The following is a 21,037-nucleotide window of genomic DNA, read 5'->3' on the forward strand; positions in this document are numbered from 1 at the left end:
CCTCAAAAAACTAAACTGCCCATTTTAAAATCTTTAGTTCTCCCACAGTAATGATGGATGCAGTTTGGTACAGTTCAAATTTGTGTTTAGAAATCTGTGGATGAGGAAATAACTCAGATACTCAGAACTATTCACAAGATTTTATTTACACTTGCCTTCTCAATGGGCTATGATTGCTAGAAAGTTGTTCTGGACAGATTTTTGTTAATGGCCATATGATTCAGTTCCGTGGTTTCCTATAAATGGCTGTATAGATATGTTCAGAATTATTCCTCTTACTTTTTACTGCAAAGAGTTGCTAGTGGCTAAGAATCAGGAGGCAAATTTCAAGCCAATAAGGTTTTTTTAAAGTTTAATATCTTCAACCACAATCACCTGAAAGAGAGCTAGATTTCCATTGCTGTTTTATATTCTAATTACAAAAGAGTGAACATTTATACCTTTTTTTCCAACTGCTTCTGTTCTCTGAAAGATCAGAATAGTTTTCCCATGCAGAATAATCAATTGTAATAGCTTCTCCTCAGTGCTATTATCTATAATTGTAATTTTAAGCAGACACGCTGTTAAGCCAAGGTTTAGGATCATAATATACAGAATCCTTAAGGAAAAATGAAAGCAGTAGGGCAGGTCATCACCACCATTTGAGAGGGAAGCAGCTCATGGTGAAAATCTGCAAGTCGTATGTTCTTGTGGTTGGGTTTAATCAGTGCATACTGGTCTAGTAATGTCCTTTAACTTTCATCCCATATCAACTCTGGTTATCCTGGGGTCATTTTATTTTTGAATGGACAATGTCTCTCTAGTATTGGCTTCACTCCCAGTTCTCAAGATGACATACAGGCAAAAGGCACTTTAACGTTTTCTCTCCTCTTTGAGCAGAAATTAGGAATGTGCACTGTTCTTGGAGAAGAGTTCCAAAATGGACCAAATCAGGAGTCTCTTTATCTCATGATGGAGCAAGACACCACCAGTAACCCCTCAGATGGTCCAGGCACACCGGCAGATCATGTGGTTCATTCAGGCAGTATTTAGTTTAAAACAGTAGCGCACAGAGGGAACACCAGAGAAGAAGCATCTTGACACCCGAACTACCATTTAACTCCCAGGTATCTCCTTGGCAATCCAATAGGTGAGACCATGCAAAGGGCTCAGAGTGAAGTCACAAGAGTTTAAATATCTCCCTATGGACAGATATTTTGCATTTAGATGGGGTCAATGGAAGGTGCTGCATTGCTTTTAGGCTAGCTGTTATATTCTATATTTCTCTCCCCCTCTCTCACACATGCATTAAATCAGCTTACATGTTTTCCACTATGCTATCAGGATTTGGAGGGATATGGACAGATGAATGTGTTGTGTGTGGTTTTTTTTTTTTTTAATATGACTGGACAGGTCACGATAGGAACTATATTCTGCTCTGCTCCCTCTTCTACTTTTTTCTTCATTCTTTTCTCCATGCTGGTGGACTGCAAAAAAGAAAAAGAAAAAAAAGGGCCAATGCCCGCTGCTCTTGTAGTCTATTGGCAGAAGTAAAACAGGACCGAATATTTCTCAATTCAAATGAGTCTTTCTGTTTATGTGCATTTTGCGAGTTGCCTGGGCATATTTTAGGAGGCCAGGTTACCTGTTGAGAGAATCACCCACATAGCTGGTCCACCTCTGGATTCTTTGGCAAGAAGTTTGCCATTTTGACTGGCCTGGCAGATTATTCCCTTCCTGGTGCAAAAGTGCTACTTTGGAAATGGCTGTCCTCCACATCTGAAAAAATTGCATGACTATCTGAAAGGTAAGCACACCAAAGCTTGTATTTAAGGTCCACCACATTCTCAAAGTTGACAGTGTTTTCCCGGGTCACCACTGTTTATCTTAGTTCACTTTTTTTTTTAAAAAAAAAATGCTGGTCCAAAAACCTATAAAGATACAGGAACTTCAGAACAAACCCCTGTTTCAGTCAAAGAAGTTGAGTCTTGATTTGCATGAGAAATATTTGAATATACTGTAGATTGGGGAGTGCTCATACACCCCTAACAGAAGTACAGACTTCGAAAGCATTTCTTCTTTGTACAGCCTCGTGGCGCAGTGGTTAAAACGCTGTACTGCAGCTAAAACTGTGCTCACGACCTGGGGTTCAAATCCCAGGTAGCCGGCTCAAGGTTGACTCAGCCTTCTATCCTTCCGAGGTCGGTAAAATGAGTACCCAGCTTGCTGGGGGGGCAATGTGTAGCCTTTATAATTAAAATTGTAAACCGCCCGGAGAGTGCTTGTAGCGCTATGGGGCGGTATATAAATCCAATAAATAAATAAATAAATAAATTAAAGGGCCCTCAGGTTGGGAGGAACAGGTAGAAGTCCAACATAAAGGAGAGAGGACTGCCGAACTAAAGATCTGCTTCCTGCCGGTGGCTTTTCCTTGGGACAGGTCATCCTTCATTCCATGATGGCAAGGGTAATAGCCATGACTGCCAAACAGGAAAAAAAAAAGTGAACATCTAACAGATACAGTACTGACAAAGCACGGTGGGATGCTATTGCTGAATGCTGACTGAGAGGCTTAATGGTGTAACAGCGCTCCCTCAGGCCCCTGGACATTTTGAAGCAACTGTGTCTGTGAAAGCACAATCCCACACCACCTTTTTCTGACAGATGTGGAGACAAACTGCAAATTAAAGCACCCTGATGGCTCAAGTAACACAGCACAGATTGTTTTCACTCTGTAAAGATCATCTTCAGGTTTGGGGAATATCTATAAAGGCTGAAGGCCATTTCTGTTGTAGAAAGATATAACCTCTGGCATTCATACAGCCGGATGGCTCAGAAGCTGATGAGCCAATAAAAAAGGCACCCAACATTATATGTTCTTTTTTTTTTTTAAAGGAATATCTTATTTTGAAGCCTAAACTCTTTTGAAATACTGTCATGTATACAATACATTGAACTGCTTAATTGTATATGAGATGTCGGGGCTAAGCCTAGGTAGTCAGTAATTTCCTTTTTTCTAATAAGAAGAGACAGCCAGCTCAGAGCCAAGGGGCTAGTGCACTTCACAGCATGTTTCCAGCAGATTTCACTGCAGGGCCAGCATCACCCATCTAAGCCGTGAGGCATAGTAACGTAAGCTCTCCAAATGACTTGCAGGGGGCAGAAAATCCTTTAAAGACCTCTCCCCTTTTCTAGCAGGACTGAAATTGTGTTGCCATAACTCATGCTCTGTAAGGCTTATGACATCATCGGAAGTGGTGACTTTTTTTTTTTTAAAGGAAATTACACATTTCCGATTTCTTCCCCAAAGATCCTGGGAACCTCCCATAGAATCTCTTTCATCATCAGGAACCTGCTGAAGGCCATGGAACAGGAGGCGGCAGTCTTTAATGAGTGAAAACCACTGCTGGCAGGATGACTTGTCCAGTGGTGGTGGTGGTGGTTTTGCGTAATTAAAGATTTCCCCTTCTTGTTCTGTGTGGCTTCCACACTTCCTAATAGTAGAAAGCACTTGAGGAGCTTTGGAAGATAAGTCAGAAATGTAACGCGTATGTCACATATGGCAACAGGATTTCTACCAATGTTAGCAAATTAAGCAATTAAGTTGTTGCCCTTTCATGTCACCCAAAATGTGTTGGCTGAGGCTGCTGCCTAGTTCTGACTAATAATAGGGCCGGCTCTGTTCTAGTGTGATGGAAACTGGGATGCCCTTTATGTATCTTAGACTTTCTATAGCTATAGGAAACGTAAGTGTGAGTATATCTGATAAACATGCATATCACAAGTAAGCACCATTCAATTCAATGAAGCTTCCTTTCATGTAAACCTGTATGTGATTGCAGCCTGCCCATCCCTTAACTATTGTCCTTTACCTCTAATCTTGACTTAGTTTTTAAGCAGGGCGTGCTGCTTAAAAACTGGTTACTAAAATACAGGCCTCCATGAGTTTATATATTGTTTTTACATTTATTTCTCTGTTTAAAATGATGCTACATTGTTACTGCATATGCTGTCCAGATGCCTGAATGAAATGACACAACTTGTTATCGTACACATGTGTATGGGAACTGATGCATATGAGCACACAGACACTCTTAAAATCCACATGTAGAAGAGATCTCAGAACCTTAAGAGCAGTGCCTGGGGTGGTTATTGTTTTAATAACTGGACATGGAAGAATTAAACTATACATAATAACAGTGTTTGGGAATAACAGAACTGTAAAGCTTCTAGCAATAAATCATTTAGTTTATAAATGAGAAACGGATACATAAGAAGCAAATAGAAGAGAATAAAAATAAATAAAACAAATTCCATGAACTGCCCAGAAAGTGAATATGTATATCAATACCAACCAGGAGACATCTGAGCAGAGTAACCAATAAAAATGATGTAACAGAATATGTGATAAGGCACCAGAAATGGTAACTAGAAGCCAGAGAAAGGGGTTGATGCTTGTAACTTTATATGAGGAATCTCAAGGTAAAAGGTTTGTTTTTATCCCCTCATAATATTTCCCTTCTGAATTCCTTTTAAATTTGGCAGCTCTCTTTGGAACTGCCTTTTTAGCCTGCTACCCCGGGCTAACACCTTAAGTGTGTGAGAGATGCTGCTTTCCTGCTAGCAAATAACCGCCTCCATAGCTTTCACCAACATGTTACCTTCTACATGTGTCATGCTATAATTCCCATGATTTCTAATTAGCATGGTTAATAATGGAGCTGTAGGCCGACACATATGAATGGAGTCAGGTTGGAGAAGATTGCAAGAGAAGCTTAAAAAAACAACAACACACACACATTTCTACATGTTAGGCTCGGTAACAGCATCGAGGAAAAGCCGCTTACAAAGCTGGCAACCTTAAATAATGAAAGGTGCCTTTCTTACATTACTCCTTTCATTGGCACTTTGGGTTTCTCCCTCCCTTGTCTTAGCTTTTGCTTTACCTTATGGTAACAGTATGTTGAAGGTTGCAGATTTCAAATTAATTCATCTCTACGACTCCTGCCTTTTTGGTGGGCAAGGAAATTTCAGCTTTGTTAATTGCATCTTTAATTCATATGCCAAATTATCCAGGTAAGTGCTATCTGTAAGCCACCATCCCACAGTAAATGTGGAAAATGTGTGATATTGTAGGAGAGAAGCTATTTGGGTTATTGGCCTTTAGATAAACTGCATCAGCACAAAATGGGCTACTGTAATTTCATGTCTGAGATGCTCTGATAGGGATGTATTGAACTATTTATATTTGCTGCATCCCTCCTGTGTTATTTCATTAATCACATAACAAGCCTTCTCTTTCTCTGCAGAACATGCTAACTCTAATTATCTCTCTCCTGCACAGATGTTTCCTCATTTAGATGTTCAGTGTGTAGCCATTTGTCACTCTGATTTCACATAGATTTCAGTTTGCATTATATCATTCTAATGTCTTTTCTGCATCTGAGCCCTTGGGGGTTAATATGTCCCCTCTGGATAGCGAGTAGACATATGTGGCTTAGATAGGTGCCTGTATAAAATGGATAGTTTTGTCCATATGGGAACTGTTTGGAAATGATTGAATGCCCTTGGTTGCAATCTTCCACACAGCTGGCCTAATTGTATATGCCTGACCCAGCCCTCTAACTTTCATCTAAGATGGGGTCTGGCAGTCCCCAGATGCCTATTTGTTCTGCAGAATGTACACAGATGTAGACCTATATATGTAGGTCACTTCATGATATTGCTTACTGCGATATGGTTGACAATGCTTTCAGACTTTAGTCATTTTCCATATACTGTACAAGTTTCTTTCCTCTACAGAAACACAAATGGTTCAGATGAAAAAAAGTCTCAACAAATCTATTTATTGTTTGCCATAGAAATACAATTCTATCCTAGTCAGTACATTACATTGGGACATTGTTGTCTCAGCCAATGTAACATAAAATGTTCCCATGCCACTTTGGCAAAGCAGATGTGACATACTTTGGCTGTCCGTGTTACTCCCATTTGGGAAAAAACATTTGTTCCATTCAGGGGGAATCAGGAAACACCCTCTAATACAAGAAGCTTATGCTTTATTTTCTGCTTTTATCTTACTCTGATTCCACTTTTGTGTTTTCTGTCTCTGGGTGTCTGGGTGGAAATATAATCCATTTTCATGAACAATTCTACAGACATGGAGCATTTTTATCCCACCCACCCCAATACACTGGAATAATCATGCAGTCAGAAAATGCTCCACCACTCACATTGTTGTTTAGTTGTTAAGTCGTGTCTAACTCTTTGTGACCCCATGGACCAGAGCACACCAGGCCCTCCTGCTTTCCACTGCCTCCCAGAGTTGGGTCAAATTCATGTTGGTAGCTTCAATGACACTGTCTAACCATCTTGTCCTCGGTCGTCCCCTTTTCCTCTTGCCTTCACACTTTCCCAACATCAAGGTCTTTTCCAAGGAGTCTTCTCTTCTCATGAGATGGCCAAAGTATTGGAGCCTCAGCTTCAGGATCTGTCCTTCCAGTGAGCACTCAGGGTTGATTTCCTTTAGAATTGATAGGTTTGTTCTCCTTGCAGTCTCACATTTGCACCTCTCCTTGTGCTGGTTTATTGTAGTTTTTAAGGATTAAGTACAATCTAAGCCAGCTACCTCTACACAGGATTGCAGTGTTTGACCCAGAAAGTGTGGCCTGAAGTAAATAAGATTTGTCCTTATAAAATCAAAGCATATTATACTGCATACTACTAATTAGAGCAAGAATTGCTTGAATTAATTCCTGCTCTAGTTAACAAAATATTATTTTACTAAAGTGAGGAACATATCTAGCAGCACTTGATCTAGTAATGGCAGAAGAAATTACTAAAGGCATTTTATTTTCTTGTATCTTTTCACTTTTTCAGGTCATAAATTTCCATACCAGGATGAGATGATTGTTTTTATTCTGCCCCCGCTCCAATGAACATGTTCCCATAAAATGTGCAAATGTGGTTCAGGTGTAGCCCCAAGTGAATGTGCTACTGTTTCAGGTAAAGACTTTATTCCTGATCTTTGATCTTCCATGTTTTAGACCTTGATTTTCAGAATTCATGACTATTGTCTGATGGGGCTTCTAGGAATTGGAAGTCTGGCAGTCTGGGGGGCCAAAATTTAGAGAATTGCTGCACTGCGGGGCAAAAGCATCATTGAATTCTGCAAGATTTACCTTTTAGGACTGCAGTATAAGATTGTGATGTATTATAGGGTAACTCTCACTGAACTCAGAAGAATTCAATTTCAGTGAACATATGGAATCAGACAGCATGTTAATTATGTTTTTAAAGTCTATTTTATGCAGCAGTGGTGCAAATTCAATAACTGGCAAGTAATAGCAAAATCCTAAGCACATCTGCTAAGTCCTGTAGTGCTCAATGGAACTAACTCTGGAGTACTCTTGAATTTCAACCTAGTTCCTAGAAAATGACATCTTCAGTTGCAATCTGATGTATAACATTTGGCATTTGGTTGTGCTCTGAACAGGAAGATAGTCTACCTCAGTGAGCCTCTAACCTCAGAGCCCCATATATTCTTGAACTGCACTTCCCAGAAGCCTTCACCACCAGCTGTGCTGCCCGGGGTTTCTGGGAATTGCAGTCCAAGAACACCTGGGTTACCAAAGGTTGGGAACCACTGCTCTTCCATACCTGGCGTTTCAGCAGACTTTGAACAAGTTACCTTTATTATTATTTGTTTTTAAAAAAATTTAAATCTGCCTTTCTCCTTAAAATGACCCAACACAGCTTACAACAATTAAAAGACAATATTTAAAACTTTTAAAAATTAATCCTCCCAGAATGGCCACTGGTCTTGCCAGTTTGGGGATCCTTGGCACTCTACACCAAGAAAGCAACTTTTCCAAGCTATGGGAGATTGGATTTTGAGCCCAATTGGTCCCTGTAAAGAGATTGGCAGGTGCAGAACAGAATTCCAAGACGGAATTCATTGTGTCTTTGGACCGCATTTTCTCTTGCCTTCAGGCCTATAGCTGTAGCAGTACTGGGGGCTTCATCCAGCAATCCTAGCTATATAGATCGTCTTCAGAATATTCCTTGCAGGAAAACACTGTGCCAGGATGAATTTCTAGCTGTTTTATTTCTCACAGTACCTCAGGAATTTTTGGAATATGATTTCAGCTGTCTCCACTGCCATACATCTGAGAACCCTTTAGTGCAAACAAAAATATAATACAGTAAAATAAATCCAACGACATTAATTAATTAAATAAATATTTGTATAAATAAATACTTTCCAAAAGAGTAAGTTTGGTGGAGGAATTCATTCGCATTGCTTTAAGGAGCCTCACTTTAAACCTTAATTGTGCGATCGTCTCATCTCAAGCAGGGAAGCTGATAGAGCTACAGGCTATACTATTTGACTCTTCCAGTATTTTCCCACTAGTTCTGCCCTCTGTTCTCTTACCATATAAAACAGGGGGGCAGAGGGAGCCAAGAAGTTGTACACGGGCGTTTTTTCCCCCTCTCTTTCCTGACTGGAAGCTCTGGAAATTGTCCGTCTAGACGCTTTTGTGCGCGTGTGGGTGTTCGGTGCCCTCAAATCAGACCCATTCCTCCCCGTAAGTTTCCTTGGCCAAGTCAGAATTCGAATCCTGTACTCCAGCGTCCTAGTCCGCCACTCTATCTACTACACACCACTGGAAATCTCTAGAGCTACCCTAAATCCGACTGTACAGTATGCCCCCCCCCCCTTGCAGCTTCAAGCAAACGCGCTTTCCTACGGATGCTGAACAAAAGAGTTCAGGGAGGGGGAGATTAAAAAAAAAAAACACCCCCTGCTCCTTCGGACCTCACCGGCCGCTGAAAAAAAGAAGACGGAGGAACCAGGAGTTTTTTATTGAAACACTTGGGGTTTTCTTTCCGTCCCCCTGAATCCCCGGCAAGGCAGGGATAAGTAACCCCTGTGGGAGGGGGGCGATCCGTTGCCGAGGCTTTGTTTCGCTATCGGTGTCTTGCCCACGTCCCTCCTCGTCGTTCTCTCTCTCCCTCTCTCTCTCAACCCACCCCATCCTCACCCAGGCTCTGCCATCCCTTTCGCTTGTTTGGCTGGCGGGTTGATTAGAAATAAGGGCATTTTCTTTTCCGCGGCGTGACTAATCTCTCCCACAAGCCGGCTCCCGCCCCCTCCAGCCCCAGCCCCTTCGCGCCCTCCCCAGGTCTCTGGAGTTTCAGGCACGTGAGAAAGCCTCTTCCCTCTTTCCCCGCCGAGGAAAGAACCAGCGAGCGAAGAAACGGGAGCAGCCGCCGCCGCCGCCGCCGCCACGAACCCTCTCCCTGCAGCTCCTGTGAGGGAAAGCGCGAGGGAGGGAGCGGGAGGGAGCGCGGGCGCGCGGCGAGAGAACACCCTCGGCTCTCCCACCCATCCACCCACCCACCCTTCTGCGCCGCATCAGCCCTGTGGGGGCTCCCTCCTCCTCCTCCTCCTCCTCGCTCCCCACACGCACACACCGCCAGAAGCGCCCAGCCAAGGCAGCTCGGTGGCCGCCAAGACGCCTCGCACCCCCCTTGCTTGCTGGGTCTTCCTCCCCTCCCCGAGCCCTGCGCGCCGGGACCCCGGAGAAGGACCCGGGCCACCGCCGCCCCCCCCACTGCAACGCGGGAGCCGCGAAGGGAAGAGAGAGTTCGGGAAACCTCCCTCAGCCTCCCCGCCTGCCTCCGGGTCGTCCCGCTCCTCTGGGTCGGAGCCAGAAGAGATGCTGAAAGAGAGGGGAGAAAGCGGAACAACAGCGGGAGAAGAAGAAATAATCCCGGCAGAAGTCGCGTTTTGAAACATTTTCTTTGATTTGTTTATTTGAAAACGAGGGGCCCGGGCGTCGCAGCCACCCCTCTGGCTCCAGAGGCAGAAGGCGCGAAGAAGCAGCCCCGAGAGTTCGCGAGCACGGCGCCCCCTTTTGCGCGGCGGCTCCGCTCCGGCACCAACCCGCCGGCCCCTCGCCAGGCCCGGCTGCCTCGCTCTCCCCGCACCGGCGGGAGGTCAGCGGCTTCTGTCCGGCAAGAGGAGGGCTCCGAGCGCGGGGCCTTCGCCAGACCAGGCAGCGGCGCGGGTTTCCCGCCCCCTCTCCTCCGCCCGCCCGCCCGCGCTCTTCCAACAAGGTGTGGGGCCCAAAGCGGGCGATCCCTTCCCCGCCTCGGCCGGTGCCCGTCCGGCTGCGCTCCGCCGAGCTTTCCAACGCTAGGAAGTCGGGCGTCCCTTCCTCGTGCGCCCTGCCGCCCGCTCCATGGCGAGGAGGGAAGCACCGTCTGAATCTCCGCGGCGGAGGAGGCGCCGGCGCCGGCAGCAGGGGTGGCAGCGGCAGCCACTCCGGCTTCCCGCGTTGTCATTGCCATTGTTGTGAGGGCTGCAGCCGCGGCAGCGGCGCCCCGGTCGGGGAGGCTGGGGGCGGGCGGGGTGGTAGCGGTAGCGGCAGCAGCAGCGGGGTCGCCGGCATGAAGTCGCTCCTCCTGAGCCGCTTCTTGGTGCTGCTGCCGTGGGTACTGCTGGTGATCCTCATGCTGGACATGGAGAGCCGGAACCGGGCGCCCCGTCCCTCCTCACTCCTCGCCCGGCGGCCCCACCAGCAGCAGCAGCAGCAGCGGCGGCACGAGGGGGCGTCCCAGTGGCGAGCGGCGGAGGTGCAGCCGCCGGAGCAAGAGGAGCTGCCCATCATCTACGCCATCACGCCGACCTACAGCCGGCCGGTGCAGAAAGCGGAGCTGACGCGCCTGGCCAACACGCTCCGGCAGGTGGCGCGCCTGCACTGGATCCTGGTGGAGGACTCGGCCGTGGTCACCGAGCTGGTGAGCCGCTTCGCCGCGGGACTCAACCGAGGGGGCGGCCCGCCTTGCACCCACTTGCACGTGCTGACGCCCCGCCGGTACAAGCGGCCCGGGCAGCCCCGGGCCACGGAGCAGCGCAACGCGGGCTTGGCCTGGATCCGCCAGCGGTACCAGCACGCCAAGGCCCCGCAGCCCGGCGTGCTCTTCTTCGCGGACGATGACAATACCTATAGCCTGGAGCTCTTCCAGGAGGTGAGCCGGGTGGAGGTGCCAGGAAGTCGGGTCGGGGCAGGAGAGGGGCTTCCCTTCCCGGGCGTGGGAGGCGCCCTGCGGAGCGCAGCCACTCGCGCGTGTCAAAGTGCGGGCGTCGCATCCGCAGCCTCGCCCCCCGCCCTCCACGCGCCTGCTTAGAAGTAAAACCTCCCCTGAGTCGAGGGGGACTTAACTCCTGGGTAAGGGCGTCGGGGAGGGTCGCCTGAGGCCCAGTGCCGCCGGCGCAGGTTTCTCGCCGCCGTCCAGTCCAGCCCGGCGGGTGGGACGCACTTGTGCGGTGCCTCGGAGCCCCCCTGCCAGGCCTCGCCGCTCGAAGGCCTCTCCTTCTTCTTCTCCTCCTCCCCCCCACCCTGGGGGGCGCCTTTGCAGGCGGTGGTGGCGTCGCCCGACCCAGGTTCACGCCTTTCCCTCATCTGGGTGAGCGGCGCCTGCGGCTTCCCGCCCTTTCGGAGTCCGCTCGGGGCAGCTCCCTGGAGCTCGCCGGATGACTTCCTTCAGCTTCCGCGCGCCCCGTTCCGCTCTCGCTCCCGGCGGGCTCCGCTGCCCCTGGCATTGCCCATCCCGTGCCCTCTTTCGGGGTCTCGTGCTTCCTGACTCCCCCGCACTCCTCAGGCGCCCGGCCCGCAGCCACTTCCAGGACCCGCGGCTCTGTCCCGGCTCCTTGGAAAGGGGCGCTCGTACTTTAACGAGCTACAGCCCGGAGCCAATGTTTCCTCGCCTTTAGGCATTGTTGCTGTTATACGTTGTTGCTGTTTGATGTGAAGCCGAAGGGAGAGAGAACTCCTGTTTCTTTCTGGGGGCCCAGCAATAATGGGAGAGGGGAAGCACAGAATTTAGCGTTTAACATACTGTATATGTTTGGAGTATGGAAAGAAATATTAAGGGATCACCTTTGAACATGCACAGAGTACCTCTCAAGAAAGGATGCTGACATACCATCAGTGTATTTATTTATCTCATTTATTTATATACTACTTAACTTAGTGTGTCAGGCACAACTCTAGACACAGCTTACAATCAAATAAGAAGAAAACTCATTTAGAAATAACCAGATCAGAAAGCATGCATTTGCCATGTGTAGCACTTTTTCTACAGTTCATGTCAAATAGGGCCAAGAAGACCTTGAATGACCAGGTGCTGTACTGACAAACCATACATCTGACTGCCTTTGATTTTTGCTTCATTCTTTTGCTCCACTGGTAGACCCCTGTTGGGGCTTTAATCATTTTTTGGGGTTTGAAATGATTTTATCCTGCTTTGCAGCTCCTAAGCAACTTTCAGAAAATTCCTCACATTAGAATCACTTGGAAGAAGGATGATTAAGGTAGAACTCAAAGGGCTCCTGTTCTATTTTTATTACTTTAGCTGTCTCTTCCTCCTCCTCTTTTTTACTTTATGGGAGAGCTTTTTACGAAAATCATGAGCTCTTGTTATGTTCCTTGCTGTAAATTCCTCCAGAATGATCTATTCTGTCTCTCATAATTGCCCACTCCTTGGAGCTTGCCTGTCTTCCTGTTAAAAACAAGAAGAGTGGGTGGAAACAAGTGAAAAATGCATTTATCCAGCGACTAAACGTCATGTAATATGTCTCTATTGTGTGATGAGAGAAAAAGAATCATTTTTCTTAATTATGAGCTCTGGATTGAAGGCAAGCTTTTCAACGCTCACTTTCTCCTTCCCTATCTCTTCTGAAATGGAAGTTGTTATTAAATATTTGGGAAAGATGTGATAGAGAACTGAAGGAAGTTGGCCAGGTTTTCCCCCTTTGATTTTCCCACTGGCAGGAAGATGCCAAGTAAAAGGGGAGACATCAAACAGTGCAAGAAAGACAGAAATGAAAAATGTGTAAGGTTTGCAAGAGAACTGCATGTGTATAGGGACGGTAGCGTAATGTGACCGGCAAGGTACATAGATCCTTATACCCCTCTCAAAATGGGTTGTCTTGCTGGCTCTTGAATGTATGATTTAATACAGAGAGTTTCCATATCTTCCAAAAATACAGTTGTAACTCATCTGACAATAATCTTCACAGATAAGAATTTCACAGAACTTGATTAAGTTAACAGTTTTTCTTTTCTTTTTGGCTTTGGCACCACCTTGAGGGGGTTGCTACATGCAAATCGACTCCTGGATTTTGCAGACTAGGGCAGGTGCATTTAGAGTCTGTAGATTAAAGCCAAGGCACCATGGAAAAGACACATCCGAAATTGCACATCTGAATCTCCAAAGAACCCTTTCAGAAGGGCTTGCCCAATCCTACGGATATGTGCTTAGATTTTGAAATGGGTTTGGGTCTACTTCAATATGCTCTTGGCAGCTGTTACCACTTTCCTCTCCAACCCTGGTCCCCTCATTCAGCAGAAGAGCCTTTCCTTATGTGTGAGCCATACTTTTTTTGGAAGTGGCTGAAAAGGCCTTCATTTATTTCTCACTAAACTGTGGGAGTCTGTGAGCAGCTCTTCTAAGGCTGAGAAATTTCCAGCATTCATCTTCTTGGCTGTAATTATGTCAACTGAGCTTTCTGGGAAGAAGGAGTTTTACTAGTGGTGGAGGGTTGTATTTTGCCCAGAATCTGTCCTGTTGCCTGAAGAAGTATTGAAGGGAAAAAAGGTGTTGCGAGAAAGAGACCATTGTTTTCTTAAAATTTAAATTGCTGCTATAAATAAAATACTGCTTGCTAGGAAAGGAAGAAATGAGCTGTAGTAAGCACCACTCCAGGTGAAAACATACCAGATGAGGGCGCTGCTGAGTAACCTTTAAGAATATGCTTCCACATTGGGTTTGATTTATGTTTTTTTTCAATGGTTATTTCCAAGGACACAAATTTAACATCATTTTATTAATAATTTGAGTGATACTAGTAAGACCATCTTTGGCATACTCATTGTAAGGATTAGTTTGAAAGTAAAAAGAAGGCAGTGGTTGATAGATTTTGTAGTTTGTCAATTATACAGAGAGAGAGAGAGAGAGAGAGAATGCTTCAGTAGTACTAGAAGATTTGAACAGGCTGCAGTTCACAACAAAAGGCATTCACTGGAAGTGTAACATACGGTATTTGCATTATAAGAATTGGATGGAGTGGCTCGGCTGTTGAGACAACTAATTTTCACTTCTGTTCTCCTACTGAAGTGCATTGCTCCTTGAGAAGGGATTTTATTAGATATGTTAGATGTTAAGAACAGAGCTAATCATTTTCTGCATGGATATGCTATCTTTCTCTGTACTGATTTGGACCTACAGTATTGATTTAAACTGGGATCTCTAGATTGTGGCTGAGGGAGGGCCAAGAACTGTGTTTTTTTGTTTTTGTTTTGTTTTGTTTTGTTTTGTTTTGCAGTTCCTGCTCTTTAGATTTCCCCACCCCTCAAAAAATTTCACTAGCAAAAAGAAAATGAATTACTATTTCACAGAGCCTCCAGAAGATGCAACACACCATAGAAATAGGCTTCTTGGACTTTTGTTCTTCTTCTTCTAAACACAGATGCACAACAAAAAAGGAAACAAAGAAGACTCATTTCAGAAAACCACAAGTGGACTTCTTTTGACCACTTTTAATATTGTTCTGTGGTCTGTGCATCCCAGTTGTTCCCTGGACCTGCCAAAGTTGTTGGCTTAATTTAAATTTTAAAAAAATACTAAAGGAGACATTTGACAAATACTCTAAGCATGTTTGTTATACATTACTAACATAAGAAGACTGGTATTTTCCTTGGTTTTCTTCTCAGTTGTCTGTTGATCAGAGCTTATATTAGCTATACTGAAAGTTTGGGAAATGGTAGTGGTTTCAAGTTTGATGCTGTTGAGTGTCGCACACTCTTATTCCACCTTCAGACTTTGATACATTTTTAAAATGCTGTGTTGCTCTGCCCCCCCCCCCAAAGAAAGGAAAGCAGCCTTGAGGCATGTCTCATGTGGCAGAAATCTCCTGAAACTGGCGTAATAACGTGTGAAGTGAAATCCCTCCCGGCCTCCTTGTGGCAGTTATGGTTGTTGACTGACTCAGCCAAGAACAGATTTACCTTAAATTTAATCTCTTAATTTCATGAGTGGAGGCATTCTGGTATTCTGTCATAGCTGGGAGGGGTGGGGGATAAAGTCCTCATGCCTCATTCCTCCTCATTCTTAGTGGTTGGCTACAGGACCTTGAACAAAGAGCACAGCAAGCCGAGTCAGAAGGTGCGCTGTTGTTGAGGCTTTAAGAAAACCCCCTCAGAAAAACAAACACTAGAGCCACCTCCGTTGCTGACATACACATGCTCAGTCCGAAGCAGAACAAGGCTCTCCCAAGCAAGCCTCTAACTACGAAAGTGAAACAACTACAGTACAAAGAAGCAGCCTCAGCGGCACCTACAGTTAGAAATTTGAATTGCCCACCTTTTTCCCCTGCCTGTTTCTGTTTGTATCTTGAAGCGCCGTTCCCAAGTAGAAGCAAAATTTTGCGAACGGGGCTGTTTGTAAGTTGGATTGTTCGTAGGTAGGAACGTTCGTAAGTAGAGGTTCCACTGTACAGTGGGCCATCGACTTACAAACTTAATCCGTTCTGGAAGGACATTCGTACCTTGAAAATGATCCCAAGCATTTAAAACCGTTTTTGAACCTTTTAAGACACACTTAAAATTGCAAAAACGGACCTGTCAAAAGCTATTTTTAAAGTGTCTTAAAAGGTTCAAAAACAGTTTTAAATGCTTGGGATCGTTAGTGCACCTTGCAAAACCTTTGCAAACTTAATTTGGCTTTGTTCTGAGTCTTCATTAATTTTTGGTGAATTCCACCACCCCCCATTGGAAAGCATTGAACTGTCGGTTTGACAGCTGTCAAACCTGCAGTTCAATGCATTCCAATGGGGGGGGAATTCAAATTTCCTGCCCTTCCTCCCTGCCTTTTCGGCTTTGGAGGTTTCAAAGGGCTTCCTCTGATGTCGGGGGAAAGCCCTTTGAAACCTCTGAAGCCACCAATTGCGGCAGTGGGGACCCCCAGGGAGGTCTCCCAGGGCTTGCACGCCACCATGGGAGACTTCCCTGGGGGTCCCCGCCACCGCGATTGGCGGCTTCGGAGTTTGTAAGTCGAGGGCCCACTGTACTTTTAAAAATCTGTTCAGAACAGTGAGTAAATGGAATGTTTATTCTTTCTCTTACCAAGGCCTCAGGGCGAATGATTGAATGTGCGGTTGATAAGAACCAATGTGTTTTACTCTGGGAAGACTTGAAACTGATTCGGCTCTGTAGGTCTTTGATTCTTCTGCTGCATAGTTAAATGATTTTCCATCCAAAATTCACAGTGTGCCAAAAGTATTGCCACTGAGTTTAGTGTAAAACAGACTGGATTCCTTTCATTTCCTATTTTATATTGGAATTGCTATTACTGTGCTACTACTGTATTACTATTACTACTGTGGTTTCATAGGTAGAGGCAGTCACAGGCATGAAGTTGCATCCCGCACTTTTCACATTTGAGATTCATTTACATTACAAATTGCTTGCTCTTAAAATTTCATCTGTTCCCCAGTCTGGTGCTCTCTAGTCATATTGGACATGAAACCTTGGCAGCTGGATTATGGAAAGAGATACCCCCAAGAAAACTTTTCCAAGTTGTGCTCTAGTCTAGAGCATCATTCTGTGGCAAGGAGGAATGCAAAGTATCTTTTCTCTTCTAGGAAGAAAAGGGAGCTTCAGGAGGTGACTTTGAGCAGAAAAATGGGCTAAGGGAAAAAGTAGCCTTCCCTCTCTGCTCCCCAGGCTTCACTATTCCTTTGCTCATGATTACAGCCTCCTGATGCTGTGCTTTTTTTAAAAGGTTGCATCCGATGGCATGCAACACACTAGATTGGTCCTGACTGCTAAGTAAGGGATTGTAGTTGGACAACAACCATGTTGTATGAAAGGACAGCAATTCCTTTAGAACTCTGAGCAGCATTTAGGGTAATAAAACCCATCAGTTGATAACTATGCTTTTAAATTATAAATAACATTTCAACAGTATATTTGCTAGGCAGTTTAAAAAACCCCCAATAACATTGTAACATAATTACATTTAATGATTTGCCTTCTGTGTTCTCAAAAGGCGAAGTCAAGTTATGTAAGTCTATATACAGATGGAAAAACCAAGACAGAGCGCCTAAACTGGCATGATTACCATAGCAACCATTCAACACCAGTATAGAAACTGAATCTTAGTACAACAGATGGGTGGCGCCATGACACAATGTAACAAAACATGCACTTTCATAAGCACACAGGATTTATACCAGATGTGTGGACTGGTACATGGTATTCCCCCCCCCCCAATATTCTGCCATGAAATAATTCACATTTGCTTGTGCATGGCTGATTTAGGAGTTTTGCTGTGTTCAGTCAGTTGTAGGTGGTCCCCCTCGTACAAATGTCCCTACTCCCAATATCCGAAAATCAGTAAATTTTAATCCACAGACCGTATAAATATTGAGTTTTTAATGAAAGAAAATGATCCATTTTCACAAGAAGCAGATTTATGCCATCACAATATGAGGTGAGGGGCAAAATCCAGTTGTTAGTCTCAGCCAGGGTAGACCCATTGAATTGGTGGGATTTATATACGTGTTGATGCACTAAGGTAGTGGGTCTACTTTTGCTGTGACTAGTAATTGGATTCAGGACAGGGTAAGCAAGAACTTTATTAATTTTTTGGAGTAGTGAGGTGTGCCCTGTTTTCTGAATAGATTCAACGACTAGGACTGTTTGAAAATGTATTAAACTTCAAAAGTGCAAGTTGAGAAATCCTCATACTCAACCTCAGAACTTTTTTTTTAAAAAGGAAGCTTTTCAGTGTAGTCATTCTAACTTGTACCATTCCACTTGACAAGATTTCCCCCCCTTCTTTAAGAACCTAGGAAATATGTGATATATTAATTGCACACATACAGATCCCAAGCCTTGTGTTCCCCCACCCCTTCCCTCACTACTAGCAGCAGCTGCTGCTGTGTGTGAGTATTTCTGTTAGAAACCCAATGAGGCTTGGCACTCTTTTCAAGTTGTGACCAAACTGCTAATATCCAGCTGCTCTCCTTGTTGCATTTGAAGTCAGAAGACCTCTTTGACAACATACCTGTTGAAGCACATGTAGTTCACCATGACACAGTTTTTGAATAGGAGTGGGAAGAGCAGTGAAATAGCCCCCCCCCCTGTTTCAAAAGTGTCAGTTCCCCTCAGTCTGGTGCAAGTCTTATTTCTGACATTTTCCAAGCACTTAAGAGCTGGTGTATCATTTCAGGAACTTAATTTGAACAATATTATTTCATGGGCAATGAACCATTGTATGTTACCGGAAAGCACCTTGTTATAAGCACTATTACTTGTATTTTTTTTGTATTTTTTATGTTATGTATGTGTTTTTTTTTCTGTATTTTTTGTATAAAATAAAAAAATGCAAAAAAAAAAGAAAGGATTTCCAATCCAAAAAAAAAAAAAAAAAAAAAAGGAAAGCACCTTGTTTGAACATTTTAACCAATACAGAATAGAATTGGTTCAGTTACTTAGACTAGCGTTGAGGGTAGTGGTGCAGTTGCAGCTTTATTCCCTCACCTTCTTAGTCTTCAACAGATTTTGGAAAAGTTACATTTGGGGACCTAGCTGCCTGAAAATCCCCACCCACCCAGAAGAGGCAATTGCAGTCTATGGAGGTCAATTTCTCAAGTTGTGATCTTGACACGTACAGCCTCCACATATGTCCCAAGAGGCAAGCGACTTCCTTTGTTGGTGTTTCTCCCCATACTGTGACAATATAAAAAATTTTAAGGCCCTAAAATGAAATACAAATTTAGATACAAATGAACAGTAAGGCTACATGGATTCACCCTTCCAGTGCTCCTCCTATTGAATTTTTGTTATCTAAACTGAAGTGATACGGGTCTATTTTATCCTGTGGGGGAATATCAGCTCCTGCTTTCTCTAGCTCTCTCTCTTTCTCAGCTGGAATTTAGAATTACAGCCCCTTCCTAAGGTTAACCCACCCATTGATCTGAACCAAATAGTTCATAGGGGATAAATGTAGGGTGCTGATAAATTTGAAAAATGGCCATCACTGTCACTTAGATTGCTCTTAAGGTATCAAACACAAATTAGCTAGTTCTTCTTTCCCATCCAATGACATCCCTTCTGCTATTCCCACTCGCATTGCTTATTAAGTATCAGGGAACTTTCTCAGGGAAAATCCTGATCAGAACAAGTCAGTGAAAATAAGATCTGCCTTTTTAATTGTTCACTGTTACTGTGAAGTTTCTTCATGAAGTCATACTCTCTCCTTTGGTTTCTTCTTCATTGGCAGTTTTGCTTCAAGCAGCAAGAGGTCATACATGACTGAATTTTCTTCGCCCTCCTCTTATAGTGAAGACGTGAGCTCCTTTTGACTGTCTCTTGTGTCAGGACAGGGAGTCTGATGCCTGACCATCTTCCTAAAAGCCCTATAGAACTTTAGAGAAAAAACAGAAGCCTATGTTTATCACAACTAGCATTTATCCCATTTAGAGTTAATTCCAGAATGTAATCAGGAAACCATTTGCAATCATATCAAAATTCAACTGGGGTATCAAGATGTCAGTCTTTTCATTATTGCAATGATTCTGGGCAACATCAGATTGCCTAATTCTACAAACGTTATCTACACAGCTTTTCTGTTCCATTTGCACAAACACTTCAGATTCATTGAAAACATTCAGAGTCTTATAGATATGAAAAAACTGTAGGCACAAGTACTTAAAATATATGAAAACTAAACTTAAGTTGAAGGCAAATATTTAAGTCAGTATTAAATTCAAAGTAAAGATAAAGGTTCCCCTTGACATTTAGTCCAGTCGTGTTCAACTCCAAGCCGTAGAGCCAGCGTTTGTCCATAGACAGTTTCCATGGTCACATGGCCAGCATGACTAGACATGGAACGCCGTTACCTTCCTACCGAGGTACAGGAGCTTAAAAGTACAGTAACATGTCAAAAATAATGTTTTAATTGCATTCTAAAAATTCAGGAGCTAATAGCCTGAAAAGGCACAATTTAAAAAAAAAACAACCAGAATACATCTCTAAAATATCAAAGTTCTGAAAAGTAAAATATATTAAAGAAAATGACTATCTTAGCCTTTACTCATAAGCACACAGAAAATTACTCTTAAGTGCTCACCTCAAGCCAATTTGAATCTGTGGAGGTAACACATTGCAACATTTTACTTAATACAAACCAGTTCTTTGAATACCCTATTAACACAGTTATCAGTTGTACATGTTCAACTGTCAGGCATGAAAGAAGATTTTTAGCAAGACAATTGTACCTTGCTTCCCTTCTTGGCTGCAGCTAGCTGATTGTTTTGCTGTGGCAGTTTATACCTCATTTACATTTTCAACAAACTGCACAGTCCCATGATGCTCCCAGAAGATGGGAATGGTAAACCACTTCTGAATATTTTCTACCTTGAGACTCTTAAAAAGGGTCACCTTAAGTCAGACCTGACTTGATTACATGTGATGATGATGATGATTTGGTTGGATCCACTTATAGAAGCTAAATATGTGGTGCAGCCCTTGTGTTTTTCTCTCTTAGATGGTCATTTTTGTCAATGGTGTATAAACAATATAGTGCTGAAGACTTGGGCAGAGTTAAGAGCTTAAAACAAGGTTGCACGTAGAATAAATCTGCCAGACTTCAATTGATTTTGAGTTATATTGCTGCTTTTATTTATGTTTGTTTTAATATATGTACCTTAGGGTTTTCCTGCTTAATTTCTGGAGACATAAATTTTGTTTTTCGCTTTAGACATGATATTTTTGAGGGCTAAACTTCATGGGGGAGCAGTATTGAGTATTTTAAATCCTATAGGAATGCTTTTGGTTTTATTCCCCCTAAACTTGGGTGTTCAAAAAGTTATTGACACCTTCTACGAAAGGTTTGAAAAGAAGGTTATTTCTCCAGGTGTTTAGTTTTCAACTTTTCTGCCTGTTAACAGCAAATTTTGATCAATAAATAATTCCAAGAACAT

At 43.9% G+C, this 21,037-nt stretch overlaps 1 protein-coding gene across 1 annotated transcript in view; it reads left to right on the forward strand.

The window, feature by feature from the left end:
- The first annotated feature begins 9,757 nt into the window (after positions 1-9,757).
- The window catches only part of B3GAT2 (beta-1,3-glucuronyltransferase 2), a 30,972-nt gene continuing 19,692 nt past the window's right edge, over positions 9,758-21,037 (forward strand). Inside the window, 3 exon segments of the mRNA XM_020785810.3 lie at positions 9,758-10,535; positions 10,537-10,615; positions 10,618-11,016. Of these exon segments, the coding sequence (XP_020641469.3) occupies positions 10,435-10,535; positions 10,537-10,615; positions 10,618-11,016 (579 nt within the window). The 5' untranslated portion in view covers positions 9,758-10,434.

The sequence above is a fragment of the Pogona vitticeps genome, chromosome 1 (genome assembly GCF_051106095.1).
Source record: "Pogona vitticeps strain Pit_001003342236 chromosome 1, PviZW2.1, whole genome shotgun sequence".
Lineage (NCBI taxonomy): Eukaryota > Metazoa > Chordata > Lepidosauria > Squamata > Agamidae > Pogona > Pogona vitticeps.